This window comes from Chaetodon trifascialis, chromosome 13 (assembly GCF_039877785.1).
Source record: "Chaetodon trifascialis isolate fChaTrf1 chromosome 13, fChaTrf1.hap1, whole genome shotgun sequence".
NCBI classification, from domain to species: domain Eukaryota; kingdom Metazoa; phylum Chordata; class Actinopteri; order Chaetodontiformes; family Chaetodontidae; genus Chaetodon; species Chaetodon trifascialis.
The window spans coordinates 2,909,150-2,925,668 of record NC_092068.1 but is presented as its reverse complement, the minus strand read 5'-3'; the positions used below and the strand labels follow the sequence as shown (position 1 = coordinate 2,925,668).

At 38.8% G+C, this 16,519-nt stretch overlaps 1 protein-coding gene across 2 annotated transcripts in view; it reads right to left on the bottom strand.

Annotated features, from left to right (window-relative positions):
* Nucleotides 1-5,435: 5,435 nt before the first annotated feature.
* The window catches only part of LOC139341259 (uncharacterized), a 37,193-nt gene continuing 26,109 nt past the window's right edge, over nucleotides 5,436-16,519 (bottom strand). Inside the window, exons 4-8 of one of the 2 annotated variants that reach the window (XM_070977675.1) lie at nucleotides 14,951-15,113; nucleotides 12,122-12,249; nucleotides 11,129-11,250; nucleotides 8,403-8,499; nucleotides 5,436-7,720 (exon numbers count right to left, since the gene is read on the bottom strand). In XM_070977675.1, the coding sequence (XP_070833776.1) occupies nucleotides 8,403-8,499; nucleotides 11,129-11,250; nucleotides 12,122-12,249; nucleotides 14,951-15,113 (510 nt within the window). In that variant the 3' untranslated portion in view covers nucleotides 5,436-7,720. Of the gene's footprint in view, nucleotides 7,721-8,381; nucleotides 8,500-11,128; nucleotides 11,251-12,121; nucleotides 12,250-14,950; nucleotides 15,114-16,519 lie in introns of both variants that reach the window. The other variant, XM_070977676.1, reaches the window with a different exon arrangement.

Sequence of the window (16,519 nt, the reverse complement as noted above, 5' to 3'; positions counted from 1 at the left end):
CATATGAAATACACTGAAATTCTTATATTCCAGAGGGTGTTGTAGTGGGATGTGCCATCAGCTCAGCCCTGAGAAACTTGCGGTAATAAAACTTTTCACATGAATCAGCCATTACTACTGGTGGAGTTTAACAACCTGTAGCATCAGGCTTCATGTAACCAAACCAGGAAGTACCTCCTTGTGTTTTCACAGTATTTTACACACCAATACATTTCAGATATATGCCATGAAAAGGTTATATTGGGACCAAAGATGTCATTTTTATGTGCTGTTTTGTCAGTGAGTGAAGTAACTAGTCTCAGATTTATATGGCAACATGAAATGCAGACCAATGCTGGGACCACCAACAATGCATTGAACTGCATCATACTTTTTTTATTATTATTATTTTAGCTCCAGGTCCCCAAAACACTAGAGACAAAAGCAAAATCTATGACACTGGCTCCATGTTACACTCTGTTTCATTAGGTTCACAGAGTGGAAAAAGCTTAAATGTGATGTCATTAACACTGGTTTGAAAAAAATAATCTCAATCATTGCATGACAGGAGAGCCAAACAGTCACTGATGAACAAATTCAAATCATTGGATTATACCTGAGGAGTGGAGCCACGAAGCGATGACACATTGGAATTATAACTGTCTTCCTGCTTGAACTAACATGCAAGCACATGCTTTGGTAACACTTTATATTACACCTGTAATTATTGTGTAATTTCATTGTATGAATCAAGTGCCAATAAAACAAGCACATGGGCTGTGATGGACATTCTGATCACTGCTGCACAAACTGGCTGTTGCAGCACAATGTAATTCAGCTGCGATTTACAGTGGATATTTTTCATTGCATAAATCAGGTATCAATGAAATACTTGTGTTGTCTGGCCTCTTCCTTTCTTCCACTGTACTTACATTTAAATAAAAAGCAAAAACATGTAAGTATTTTATTACCATTATTGTATAAATAGCAATTGTTGTGACTATTATCCATACAATGGTTTGATTGACTTCAAGTGCTAACTGCCTTAATGCAGATGTTTCATGTGCTGTATGTTAAATCTGCACTATATTGACTAATTCAGAGATGCCATCTTCCCTCAGGACAGAGTGTAAATGACAGACTGTCTCTTATTTAGTTTAACAAACAAGTACTGGACATTCAGTATAGCTTGTATTAATGTGTGCCTCATACATTACTTTAGTCAACAGATTGTGTGTTGCCATTCCAGACATAACCACTGCTTGTGATCTGTACAGTCATGGGATTTAATGTGTTAAAATACTTTCATTAAAGTGTTGTTTGATATATAAAACTTGATGCAGTCTATGGTGCTTCAATATTTTCATTATTTTTTTCTTCCAATCTTTTTTTTTTAAAGTATTTCCTGTAGACCTGTAGATTAGCCTTTTTCACATATCTCACAGTCTTTTTCAGCAGTGGGAGATGTTGAATTGTCATCACCTGGCTTGAGTGCTTTGATCTGTCTCCATCCACTAACCCCTGGTGATGACCTTTGACCTCTTCCCAGTGGATGCTGTGAGTGGTTTTGGTCTGGTGTTCACAGACAGATGATGTCTCTCTTCGGTGCTCACTGAGTCTCTTGGCCATGGCCCTTGCTGTTTCGCTGATGCAGGCCGTCACATGATGTCATGCTGATGTCATATACCACTCCAGTCTTCCTCTCAGGATCTACCTGCAGAGTTGATTCGTTCTACACTTTGTACTCACTGGCATGTGAACAACTAAGCCAAGAAATTGTGCTGCTGAAGAACACGAGATTTGGTTAAAAGCTCTGAGAAACACCTACTGTAAGTGGACCCTGAATGAACTTTTGGATTCTGGTTAATTACTTAATAACATGATATTGCATGCCTTTTACTTAAATTTGTGGAATATGCTGGAACTTGGGAATTTCCCTTGGGGATGAATAAAGTATCTATCTATCTATCTATCTATCTATCTATCTATCTATCTATCTATCTATCTATCTATCTATCTATCTATCTATCTTGTATTTTTTTTTTTTTTGCCTTTTGCCTGCTGACCATGTTATGTGCTGCTGTGAGTGCAATAACTCAGTGGGTGAACACATTTGTTCTTGAATTCCTGTGGAGGTGGACTTTGGCAAACAGTCTGCTCATTGTTTTCTTCCCAGAGCAGAAGAAAAATGTTCAGTCTGTTGGAAGTTGGAATTCTGCCACAGAGGTCTCTGACTGTTGTTGGGACTGTTGAGATATCTGTCATTCCCACAGTACAGAGGGCGGTATAGTATTGGGAAATGTGATGATGGAAGCAGACAGCAGAAAGCATCACTGTTATATATTCAGAGGAGTCAAAGCTGCTACACTGTGATAGCTTGTATTCACTGATACAGCAAAAAGGCTGATAAAGTCCAATCAATATCAGCACCCCTAGTCATTCAGAAACAATTCAAATATTTCAAGAAAAATATTTATTTAGGTGTTTCTAATAATACATCAATTTGATTCCAAATACTGTAACATACACTGTGTTAAAGAATACTCATCAAAATGGAAAAGTAGCAATGAATAGTAATCAATAATACTTTGTGATAGGGAGGCTTTGGGTCCCTTTTATCACAACAGCTTTACTGTGTATTGCTGAGACTGAATATTGAAGTTAATAATGTAGGCCAATTAAATAAGCATGCATTGTAGAAAGCCATAAATATGCTTGTCACAACTGAACTAGGACTTGAACCCAAATGCACGACTCCAGAGACAAAGTACAAATAAACAATCTTTAATGACAAAGTATCAACAGAAAATCACTCTACAGAGGAAAAATCATTAACTACACAAAATAAAGGAATCACTCACGAAGAGGAGAAAAACAGCAACAAAAAACACTCTGACGAGGAAAGCAACTCAGGTTATGGAATAAGGTAAGACAAAGTATCAAAGTAACTAAAGGCAAGACTAAGACAATGGCAAGACAAAGTATCAAAAGAATACAAAACCTGACATGAAACGTGGCATGGACTGGCTTAGCAAGGCAAGATGAACTGGCACAGGACAAAGGGAAACACAGACAATATATATCCACACACACACACACACACACACACACACACACACACACACACACACACACACACACACACCTACACACACACACACACACACACACCAGGTAAAGGGGCAAGTTACCTGAAACGAGAGGAGAGTGGGATGTCAAAATAAAAGCCACGAGGCAACATAGACACAAGACAAAACTAAACATAACTTAACATAACTTTCTAGACATGACACTGCTGAAAGGTAATTCATCTCTAGTCCTTGAAAATCACAGCTGAAATTAAGAATTCTCAGAAAGCTAGGCTTTTCTGTTTGTTGTTGTTATTTACAAATGTGCCGCTTTTTGGTTGCCATGTCCTTGATGTTTGTATGTCCAACAATTAAAATAAGTTTCATTTGGTCACAGATTCTAAATATGGAGAGTGCTGCAAGTTTGCATATCCAATCAAACACCACAGTGAACTCTTCAGGCTGACCACAGGCTGTGGTTTAGTCGTTTTACTGTGTATTAACCGAGCAAAGTCTGTTTCCTGATCACTTTGATGCTTTATCACAGCTGTAATGGCATCTGTTGCTGTTAAACTGAACAACTCTTACTGCTGCTAATAGCTTGCTACAAGTCTGCCACTGAAATACTTCACTTTCATTTCTTGTGAAAGAGCTATACCAAGTTTGATGACTGCTTGGCTCCTGGAAAGGTGACGATCACTCTCTGAATCAGCAAAAAGATGCATCCTGAGCAGTAGATCCCCAGGGATGATTTACAACAAAAGGAAAGTACACATGAAATTTTCTCTGGAATCATTCCATTCAAAGTAGCTACATCATTACTTATATACACAGAGGTGATGCAGTAACATGGCAATATGGATATTATTACTGAACACAAAAAAGTTCTTTTAGGATGATATAAACAGCAATTGTTCCCTCCAGTGGTCACAGTGATTAACTACAACACAACTTTAAACACATATTGTATGTCACATTATATGAGTCCAGATTGAATCATTTCCGTCTCTTTCTTACAAATAAATACTAACATTAAAATCAATATTAGTCTCAATTAACATAAGTAAGGGCCATCAGTGCTTCACTATCAGTATTAGTGTTAGGCGTCATAATTTCCTTTGCCCTTGAGCAAAGCACTGGCCTCAGTTGGTCCATGGCTGCTGCATTGTGACTTCCCTCAGTGCCAATAAGGTGGGGTGACTCCAACCTCCAGCTCATAAATTCTCAAAGAGATCAATAAAATGCCAATTTCTTTGGTTGTAGTTACTTGCTTTGACCAACAGAGGCCAGTCAAGACTTATCATCCCTTCATTTACACAGCATTTTAACTGCAGTATCAGTAGTTGTGTAACACCTGGGATGCATTGGCCTCTCATATCTGTTAACTGAGTCATGAAAACTGATACAAACATAAACTTTTGAATTTGCAGGGTAAGCAAAGGTATAACCAATAATGGCTTGGTTCCATTCAGGTTTGTCAGTAAGGTACAATTGCAAGGCCCTGGAAATGAAACATCCAAATGGAGAGGCACTATCATTAAAGATGATGTCAGTCTTTGGTAACAACATGGCCACAGTGGTCAATTCATGATGAAATTGTGACGGAATGTGTTTTAATGTGTTATTAAGATGAACATTGTTACACTGACTCGTCATTGGATTGGTTATTATTATTATTACTTTTATTGCATTGTCACAGGAACTTTACCTTTGACCCCCTTATGTGGTCGACTTTGTATCTTTGTATCTAGTCCTTCTGGACCTTTTAATTATGTGCCAAACTTTAAAGAAAGGTAAAAGCTCCATACATATACGGGTGAAAAAGCAACTTTTAATTATTTCACACTCAATTTCAGTCATTTCATCATTTTTTTCCTCATTGTATTATTACTTCAAATGCCACAGGAGCAAATTACAATATATCACACACACATATGTAAATATCTTCTTTTCACTGAACTTTATTTTTAAAAATAAATTTGAAAACTGCATACTGCAACATACAATAGATATACAGTTGTCTGATATCTTGCACAACAAACATCCATAACAATTTACACAAAAACAGTTCAACATACATCCTTTCTTTTACTGACTGATCTGACACACAGTAAAGACGTTGTTTTTTACCTTATCTGAGTACAGTATAGTACAGCATAATTTAGTATCTCTTGGTATCAGACCCCAACAATCATGTTAACTTACTACCACCTGTGATGGTGGAATTAGAAAGCTCTGTTGTGATGTTTATTTGTTGCTGTGTGGCCTTGTCTGAACTACGTTTTCCATTAAGAAGTTTTTTTCTCTGGTAACTGTAGAGATAAGGTCATTATTATTATTTTGTTATTATCTTTTGGTCCCCATCCATAGTGCTCAATAATAATGTCATTTTCATTTACACAAGCTGCTGAGAGTTATGATCTACACACATTACATTTGATTTTTAAAAGACAACACAATAAATAGCAGAAACAACAACTTTGCAATATTCAGTTTTGTGTCTATGTTGATTTTGCCTCCCTGTTCATCAAGAAATGCACATAAATTTAGCCAAGCTCTGAAAAACAGTAAAGACCGTCTTCATTGCCAATTACATGAAGATATTAAGTTAATGCAAACAAGTGGACGTCAGTGGTTTTCCCTGGGGCGGCACAAATGGAAGCAAAGTTCTGATTTTGAATGTTTCAACTTTGAGCTTGTCTGATATGTCAAGCCTGAAGTTGCTCAAATATTGACAATATTGATATGTCAATATTGTCTGATGTGATTCATGACCATCAAGCAAAAGGAAAAGTAGAATAGTCTGGAGGAAAATAACAGAAAGAACCAGAGTTCATGGTAAGTTTTGACAACAATCAATGTGTACATTGCTAGCTATCTGTAGCTAATGTCTGCGGTGTCTGTACATTGGCTTATTGGCTGAAGAATACAGACTGTAAAAATACAGTCTGTTTCATTTGTTTCAGCCATCATAATTTTAGTAGGGTCGAATTCTCCTCCATGATTTGAAACTATTTTGCAACTCATAAGCCTAACAAAACCACAAAGCTGACATTTAAAAAAAAAAAATCTACATTTTCCTGTGACAGTTTGGTTGTAAGGAATAGCATGCAACCTGGTGAGTTTGAGCACTTTGATCTGCTCAGTCTAGTTACTCATTGCAAAAAGCACCAGTGGATTTTCAAGTGTTAACTCGCTACAATGAAGATTAAACCATTACTGAGTTAGACCAATCAGTGATAGAGATTAGACCATTAAGGCCTCAGTATGCTTGAAACAAACCAGTTTGTATGAGATATCATCCTAACATGTGTAAAGGGGGGCCACACTCAAAGACAAGACATAATGCCTGACATCATAGCTGCTTCCCACTGGCTCCCCAGTCTTTCTCCAACTGGGTCTTTGGTTTAATAACACAAACTTTCAGTCTCCAAGACATTCATGTTGTTGCACTGGGTTGTTGTAAAAAGTGACAGAAAAGTTACGTCAAGACTGAAAAGTTCAAACCCTGTCTAATCAAACCTCCACACACCTGGCCAATCAATCACTGCATTAAGGTGGGCATTATTGTTGGATTATCAGTTTCAGAAAGTTGAGAAACAATCAGCCTTGATTCTGGCTTTGAAAAGGGGCTTTCAGATGCCATTAGACAACCTGACAAGCACTTCATTTGAAGGATACAAAGCTTTCTCTGGCATCAAGTTCAGAATGAGCATATATTTACAAAAAGCAATGCAGCTGATGATGTCAAACATTAAATATATTGTCTTTCTACTGTTTCCATCGAGTGTGTGTTAAAAGATTAGCAAATTACTTTACACAGCATTCCAACTTTTTGGGAATTGATGTTGTTTAACTCGTGACTCCTGCATCTTGTCTTGACCAAGACCAGAGCATTTCAGTGAGGTAATACTGGCCAGAAGATAAATCACAGCACTTAACGTGACAAACACAAGCTCTGCATGTTATTTTAACATACAACTCTTACAGTGTATGTTCCAGTTATATCAAGAGGTGATGTTTCTCTGCAACCTCATCAGAGTTCATGGGCTGAAAATCAGGAAAGTAAATGTCTGTTTGATGGAAGAGACTCTCTGACATGATGTATGATCCACACACACACACACACACACACACACACACACACACACACACACACACACACACACACACACACACATACACACACACACGCTGTACAAAGCAGTCTGCCATTTGTCTATAACACATTTACAACATCATACAAAATTAAAGGTATGAAATATGTTTATGGAAGTTGCTTGACATCTGTTGGATTGTAACAGATTTTGCAGCGTACTCATGGAAACCTATACTAGTGTAAATAGTATCAACAGAGACTGTATAATGCAGTTAAATTATGTCACATCATTTTAGTCATATAGTAGCCTTGTCTTTTTAATTTCATGAGGACAGTGCTTATATTTTTCATGTATACTACAATATACGTTTAATTAATCCCACATAAACACTCTCAGTCTCCCTTACATGCAGCATCAGCATCCCTCATACAAGAGTCCTCTCCTTTAATCCCCTCAGTTTCATCTTTCTTCTTAGGTTACCACATATAATTTTCTTCTTTGCTGTTTCTTTTCCAGTCTTGAATCATCCCATAACTTAATGATGTACATTCTTCATGTGACATCTAAACGGATCTGAGGACACAAAATGGAGGGCAGAGTTTAGAAAAGTGCTGTCTCTTCATCTTCTACATAGTTTTTGCCTGGACTGCAGACATCATGTGATGTTGATAATGTTACCAAGAACAAATGTATTTTGCACAGTTTATTATAGTTATAGCTTGTGTGATACATTAGAATGACTGCTTTAACTGTTCATAAGGCACACTTAGTATAATTATATGAATGGGTATTATGATCATACTTTACTACTTCAGTCATGAAAAGGGCTTAAAATTTCTATGAAGTGTTATGATCATAAGTGAAATGCCTCATGATTGATGTTAAAGAAACACTGAAACATATAGGCTACAATATAAAGCCTGTTTGGAACATTCCACTCTTTCATAAGCAAGGATGGAGCGAGGGTCACCACTTTGAACACATGATTGTATAAAGGATATTAACGCATGGACTCAGGAACACTTTGTAAAAGCACTGTCTGTAAACACAGTTCAGTTACAGATTATTGGATTCTGCTTTTAATTCCATTTGTGTCCAAACTTTGTTGGAATCGGGCTTGTATTATATTGCACTGTTTAACGATGGATGACAGTGAAGTCTGATCTCGCTTATCTTTTCCAGGTTGTATCTGATGCTACATATACACCTTTAAGTATGACACTGATAAGGAAAGATAGGAGGCAGTTTGCTTTACTTATTGTTGCCAGGTGAAGTCCAATGTGCTCTGGTAGCCCAAGGCAATCATGGAGTTCCTGTTTCTGCAAGTCTGTTCTGCTGGTCCCAGGTCAGGCCTGTAAAGAAGAGGAGACAGCTAATACTGAGAGCTACTGGCTTTTTACAGTGTTTCTTGTGGACTTTAGCCTAGGAGTGTGAGAAAAAACTATGGTGGAACATTCCCACTTTGTCAAAAGTGCTGCAGCAGGCCAGCGTGCATGTCTCAGCAGGAGGGTGGTGTTCTTTCTAATGAATCCTGGACTGCAGCCATATCTCACCAGGCCTTAGTTTAAATCCATGAGGGAATTCTCCTACTCCTCCAAGCATACCTCAGGCTTGACTCTCAAACCCCTTCTGTTCTTCTGGGTCTGTGCCAAGCCCCGGTCAGGACAGAGGGAGAGGCTGAAGGGCCTGCAGCCCTCCACCTCCCATCAAATTCCTGCACTGTACAACCTCTCTAATAAAGAAAAGCCACAAGTTCACCCACACTCAGACCCCTCCTCACACAAGCAAAAATGAAGCTAATTTGCCAGGAACCTGTCACACTCTTCTTCTTTCCCAAAATTACTGAAGCTGTCACCACTTTTCCACCCCCAAAAAAATCCTTTCTTTGCCTTCATGCTGGCTTTTATTCACTGCAGTCAAATAACTTACATTCTTTCTGTCCTTTCTTTTTTTTTTTTTTTGTTAAAGAAACAAGGGGAATGAGCACAGCTCCTTCTCAGTGATTTTGAGCTGGTGCCACTTCAACCTAAAATGACAAGACATCACCATAAAAACAAAGGACACTAAAGTTTGGGACATTGTCCAGAGAGCATGGAGACTGATTCGACCTTTTTAAACATGTCACACTTCTGAATGGATAATTCTCTTTATATCTTTTACCACAAAATGATTTCATTTAAAGAACGCAGATACACAGGAGTTTGTTGAAGGCTGTTCATCATAAAGGGTTTCATCATAAAGGGTTGGAAGCACTGTAAGTCAATGTTGTCCTCATTCAGTCCATTATGTGGCTGGGGACTTCAAAGTTGTCTGTATTTTGAGGAGGTGTGGAAATACTTTGACTAATAGTAGTATATACTTTAAGTAAATCATAATTAGTACAACCATCTCTATCACTGAGGTGTCTGTTTGGTCAAATATATTATTTAAAATAAAGAGCAATTAATTCAAATTCAACAAAGATTGAGAGTGGACTATAAGTGACCATAAAGCCAAAAACAGTGAGCTAATATTGGCTAAAATGCTTCACAGAGCTGAAGGGAACTACTAATTGAAATATCATTAAAACTCTTAACAGGCTGTCAATAATGTCAACTCCTCTTTTTATGATATTCTGCCTTTATACAGGAAACCTGTGATGGTTGTGGTTTTGTCACTATGTGTGTTTTCTGATTCTGCTCTTTGTGTTCACGCCCACGGCAGGCTGGAGCGGGAGAGAGGGGCGGGCCGATCGTTTAGGGGAGCTGGCTCCGGAGGCGCACCTGTTCCTCATCTGCTAATCAACTCGGCTTCTTAAGCTGCCTCGTGCCTCACTCTGGTGCCGGACTATTGTTTCAGCTTCTCTAGTGTGCTGTTCTCCTTTTTCATAGTCGTCCTTAGTTTTGCATTTTGTGTTTTTTTTCTCCCAGCCTTCTTCTGGTGAGTTTTGTGTTTCGTGTTATTTTGTTACTTTGTCTTTGATACCGTTTTCTCCCCGTTGTGGTGATTTTTCGTTTTTTCAGCTTGTGAGCTTTTTTCCCTGTTCTCAGGAGGTTTCTGTTGTTACTTTGTTTAATAAATTGATTGGTTTTCATCTCTGCATTTTTGGGTCCTGGCCTTCCTTGTCTCCGACCGTAACAAAATCAGGAGTAATTAGTCTGCAATAAAATAGAAGATAATAAGCAAAAATAATGCCATTAGTGTATTACTGTGTGACTTTTCCACAATGTAGTAATGCCTTTTTTTCAGTGGTTGAAATAACCCCAATGTCTACTATGTTTTTGTTTGACAGCACAACGGGGGAGGGCTGGACAGTGAGGGACAGTGTGGGAGCATAAGCCAGTTTAAAAACAGACAAGTCCAGGACATTCAGGACTTTGGTTGTCCACATAATCCTAAAGGTGTTCTATCTGCAGGATGTTTCTTTCACACCAAACAGGGAAAAACATGTCTGGAGCTTTTTTTGTACCAACTGGCACAAAGTTGGGAGAGTGCTGTCGTATAAAGTGTTATTGCATGCTGCAGCACTGAGAGTTCCCATTAATGGATGGAAGTATCCATCCATTAATCATGAGGGAATTGTTGGGTCTCTGTAGATAGAAGAGCTCGGTCTGTACCAGCTCTGTATGGAAAGCGTCCGAGACAACTTTTGTTGTGATTTGGCGCTATACAAATAAAATTGAATTGAATTGGATTGAAGTATCCTAGACCAAACCAAACAAAAATATGAGGACAGGGGTGTCCACATACACCTGAGCATATAGTGTAAGAAAAAAAAAAAGAAAAAACACATTCTGTCACATATTGTGATGTGGAACACACTATTTTTCAGAAAATAGTGATGAATTTGCAGTTTGGAAAAAGTAAGGGTGAAATGGGTCATGTTTTCACTTCGTGTTGTGTTTAGTGCATGCCACAAAATACATGGTCATGTGGATATTGTGCATACACAGTTTATAGAGAATACATAACACAAAGTGTAGTCTGCAGTGTATTCCTCACATGTAGAGTTGTGGGCAGGACATCTTCAGTGAGGTGGAAGTCAGTCCCAGCCTGCTCTGGTTCCTCAGCCTAGTTCTCCTCACCAGGTCTTTGACTCGGCCCCATGTGTAGTTTTCACTCAGCTGAACACACAGACACACAAGAACAATATTGAATACAAATTGACTTTCAGGTGTGGCAAATGACCACAAGACCAAAGCTGTAAAGCCGTGGCAGCAGCTCCAACAGGCCTCACTGTTGGGTGTGTTCAGACAGCATGTATAGCCACTTTTCACCTTTGGTTGTGCAAATTGATCCACTGGAATATTTGTGCAGTCTATGTTGATTTGCAGCCACTGTATCAAATATATGTTAGCTGTAAGATAGCTAGCAACAGATGCACTGACTGTGTATGTGGGAGTGCGCCTGTGTGTGTCTGCTCAGCCTTTTACTGAACTCAGAAGTCATCAGGAACTCGTTTTCTTTCACAGGTTCTTTCTGTGTTTTTTCCCCATGGATCATGGTTGTGCCTGGATTATGGATCATGCCATGGTCCTGCTTGACACCTACTGCACCTGTTATTATTATTAGTCATATTCCTATAATCATTGTATGTGTATTATTGTTGTTATTTACTTACATGTGTGCATATAACTGTGCCTGTTTGATATATATATATATATATACTGTATATATATATCAAACAGGCACAGTTAACAGAGGATATGGACATTAGGCATTAAGTGATTCAGAGTGTGTTGGAAGGGCGTGGTAGCAGCAGTCATCCTGCACCACCCATTTCTCATGGGTCATAATTTCTGAAGTATTAGAATTGATCACAGAAATCACTCTATTTGTTCGATGACAAAATCTGTGTATATTACAGCATTCAGGCTAAAAAGCAAACTAGCTGTTTAATATGTTTTTACATGAAAAGGTGCATTGCTAAACAATATCAAGACACTACTGAATGGAAAGCTTGCAGTAGACCTATAACAAGTGCATGTGACTCACCCTGCGCTGGGGGATGGAAAGCCCTTCACTGCTGTCCCCTAAGAAGTGGACCTCCCCCTCTGTGTAACTCCTTCGGTTCAGGCCTGTCGCTCTCAGTGGGATGGATGTCAAACCCTCACTGCTCATGTCTGAAACACAGATCACGAGCAAGAGGCAATTACAGTGTGTTAGTGTGTGCGTGGGAGAGTTGGCTGAAGTAAGAACGAGTGAAAATCAGTATACATAAGGTCCAATTTGTGCTTTTGTTAGGCAGTTACAATTATTTCAAAGTGCACTGCCTCGTAGAGCCCCACGACTATCAAAGGCCCCTACAGGAGCAAACTACACTCCTCTGTTCATTTGTTGTCAGAGTGTACATGTAAGTATCTATGCAAATAAATCGTATTGTATATTCTGTACTGTTTTGTATCCGACATATTATCACCTTATAAAGTTGTTTGGTTTGGTTGGTATGTGAGCCAACAATGACCTGCTCACATAATCAGCAGACAATGAACAACACTGCTTTTCGAGTCCAGTTCTCTTTGGTCTTCACACAGATTCTTTAGCTGTTAAATACACTGCCATGTTCACCAGCTAGTCTCTCTGACTGCTCTCTGGTGCTGGTTAAGTAGTGCACAGTGGGTTTATCGGAGCTTTTTTGCTGAAAACAACTGCCTGCTTGCTAATGATTGAAAAAATGGCGACGAGGCCCTCATTTCTAAACCTAGGTGCCAAAAAGGCTTGACCCAGTCCATTCTGTATCTCTACAAGGCCAGCTTCAGTCAAGCAGCATGTATACAGTAAATTTCAATGTCAAAAAAATCTTTTTGTTGTTAGCGTTTAATGTTGTATATTTTCTTTATATAAGTCTGGTTTGTGAGGTAAAGTGTGTTCACATGTTGGAAACCTTTGCCTGTTTGCATGTTGAGAAAGGGGTGATTGTTATTACATGGTGATGAAAATCAGCACAGGCCTGTTTTTTTTTGCCTCTGTTCATCCCACTCCCCACTTCTCCCACATTCCATGTAAACACACCTCTCCTTATCACATGGGCTCACAGTCTCTACTGATCATGGCACTGCTAGATAAGGAAACCACCAAACTAGGGCTACAGCATTATCTCATGTTTTTGTAAGTACATGACATTCAGTCAATATCGAACTTGGAATGATTCTCTGTGAACTTTTGTGTGGCCTTTTTCTTTTTGTCAGTGAATGCAACAATGTAAAATCCCACTCAAACAGAACACTTTGAATCGTGTTTTTCACTATTTCGAGTTAATTAGTTCCTCCATTTGTTCCTGGATAAAGACTCCTAACAATCTGTGGCTAATACTGGATATGACAACAAAGCTTCACTTCAAAATACAAAATGTAACTTTGGCCCAGGCAGAGCTATCCAACTCACTACACCTAATTCAGGCCCTCCATCTCTTCTGACGTCCTTCAGATCCAGTTTCCTGCCCATCAGAGGAAGAACCACTGCATTCCAGAGTCCACAGGACATTATGTGTTCCCCTCATGAGTAGGATGCCAGGAATTCCGCCCATGTCCCCCTTGAGTTATAATTTCATTTTCCCAGCGGGGCCACCAAGCCACCACCACCTCCTCAGGCAACATGAGCCGTTCCGAAAACATGAACAGTAATGATAACATTGGGGCGATGACTGTATTCCCAAATGACCAACATAACCTGGAGCTTGTGTCTGATGACAAGGTAAACACAGAGGCAGAAAAACACGTGGGGCTGCTCCAGCGTCAGGTTGTGAAACTTAAGTACTCGTAAAGCTTTTGAATAACATAATTATTAGATCCATTTCAGGAACATATCAGACAAACACTGAAATTAAAACATTAATGTGTGCTTGTACTTGTTGACACATCCCACTGGAGCAGGTTATTAAGTGCCGATCCTACCAGTAATTAAATGCCAAAGGTTAATGGTTTCAGTAACCCATAGGGCAGTCTGTGACTCACAGCACAGGGTACAGTATGTCTCATAGAAACAGAGTCTGTGACTCTGGTGAGCCCAGGCTGCTAAAGAATGAATATCTTACCTTCTAGGCTTATAGACGCAACAAACTGCTCTATCAACAGTCAGCTTTGCACTCATCCCTACAGTTTCTAGCACTGCTTGTTAGTTTGTTCCTACTCCCTCAGTCACACCAATTTAATTCATTTCTACCAGTTTGCTAACATTATGCTCACCAAAGCAATTGCAGGGTTATATAGCTAAGGATAAGAGAAAACACAGCTGGAGCATAGCGAGGCCTTAAATATTGTAGGTTGAGGCAGGAAGTTGAAGCAGGAAATGGGTCTGTAAACTGCAATCGATGTTTGCAGCGGACAGTTTGGATAATAATTTTACTCTTAACTTTGATTTTCAGTTAACAATTTCTGTCACTGTGTTCCAAGATCTCAGCTATTTACTATTTACTAATACAACGTAATTGCCAATAGAAATGATGGCCAAGACATGATTCCCCCTTATCTGAATTGTCTTTGACATCACTTATTGACTTGTTGATAAGATGTATCACACATGTCTGCTAGATTGACCCACACTGTCTGATGAATCTTAGCAGGAATTTTGGATTTGTAGAGTGAAATCTGTGCCATCAAACACATTTTACATTCTATATTTTGAGCATGTGTTCCTCACATGCTGTGTACAGAGAAGGAGGGAAAATCAAGCTTGTTACATGCATCCAGAGAAGTGCTGACAATGATTGAACACAAGATTGTGCAGCAACACCTTGAATGGCATGGACAATTGACAGTTTGTATAATTTCCTTCAATTTCCATCAAACAAAGTAAAATAATATTGCATTAATGCATTAGCATTACTTCTCCTGGTTGATGTGAGTGCACGTCGGGTGACCTCCGGGATGGTGGACAGGTCAGAGAGGGTTCCACTGGGTGATAAAAATTCACTTCTGGAGTGTCTCTTCTGAATGTCCTGGAAGGCCAGGCTGCCTGCACCACAGCTGCAGTGCTGCTGGAAAAAGTCCTGTTCAGAAACATGTGAGACAGCAGTCCAATAAATACCAGTCAGTCCTTACATTCATGTAGTAAGAGGCAAGATTCATTAATGGCCTGCTACCCAAAGATGGGGGTTAATGCTAGTGTAGGAGCAGACATTGATAGCATCTTAAGTTTGCACATATTTTTGATTCGCCTTGTCTTTGTCCTCTCAAGGTGGATTTAAGGCATGAACCAAACCTGTGCCATTTTGTGCTAGCTGTGCAATGGAGGAAGTGAGATGAATTCTCAGTAGGAATGGTACTTTGGAATAAGTGCTTTGCTGTGGAATTCTGTAGATCTCATGGGAAAAACAAACAGCTAAATTGGCTTGTGTGCACAAATTGCTTGATAGCAACTAAAATGGCAGTATTGACGAACAACCACCAACGTTGTATCTCAGCTGTTAAATCAAAGATAAACAAAGCATGATAAACAAAATTGATGACCTAATAGCAATGTTCAGGAAGCCACTTTGAAACTTTAGCTAGTGACTCTGCAAACTACTCCTCACTGGAAGAAGCTAAGCTACACACCCAAAACCTTGAAAAGTATCAAGCAACACTGCAAATTACTCTTACAGTACATTGAAGTTCTTTAACTACTGTTTCTTAATGTAATAAACAAATGCACTAATTCTATTCAGAAATCAATGTTTTCATAATGGTTTCAACAATGTGGTTTTTTTTTTTTTGGCAAGAGAAAATAAAACAGTAATGTTAGCAATGGTTGCACACCTTTCTAATTAGTGAAAAAAAAAAAAAAAGTTATTTGGGCTCATTTGGAAAATAACTATGAAACACTACTAGGAAATCTATTTAAACTACTAGCATTGCTAGATGTAATGTCACTACTCCCCAATAAGGAATTGAATAAATGCAGTACTTATAGTACCTCAATACCAAAAAGCTGCTGCAGTGTACCTCCCTAACTGACTTGATTACCCACAACTACCTCTAACATCAGTTTCTGTTGTTGCAGTATTAAATTCCTCATTTGTGCATCCAAATGAAATAAAAGTAGATATAATTAAAGTAAAACATAGTCCTGACACCTGTTACTTTTATTGTTACTTTGTTTGTGCTCTTGGGCCAACAATTTCCCAAAACTACACAGAATGAGTAAAGTAAATGTTCCGGACAGTGTAGGACTGTATTACCACTATGCTTGTGCAAAGTTTAGCACAGAGAACCTGTCATATTTTGTTTCAGTATGTGTGTCACTTGGTCTATACTGTTCATTCTGTGACTCCTATACCTGAGAAAAACAAAGGACAATAGAAACAGTCATCCCAGCGTGTCAGCAAAACTGAGGTTCACATCCTTCCATGCTAACTGAAAGGGAACTACAGTATGATATCATTTCCAGGTAAAATTCCATAACTGTGGAAACTAC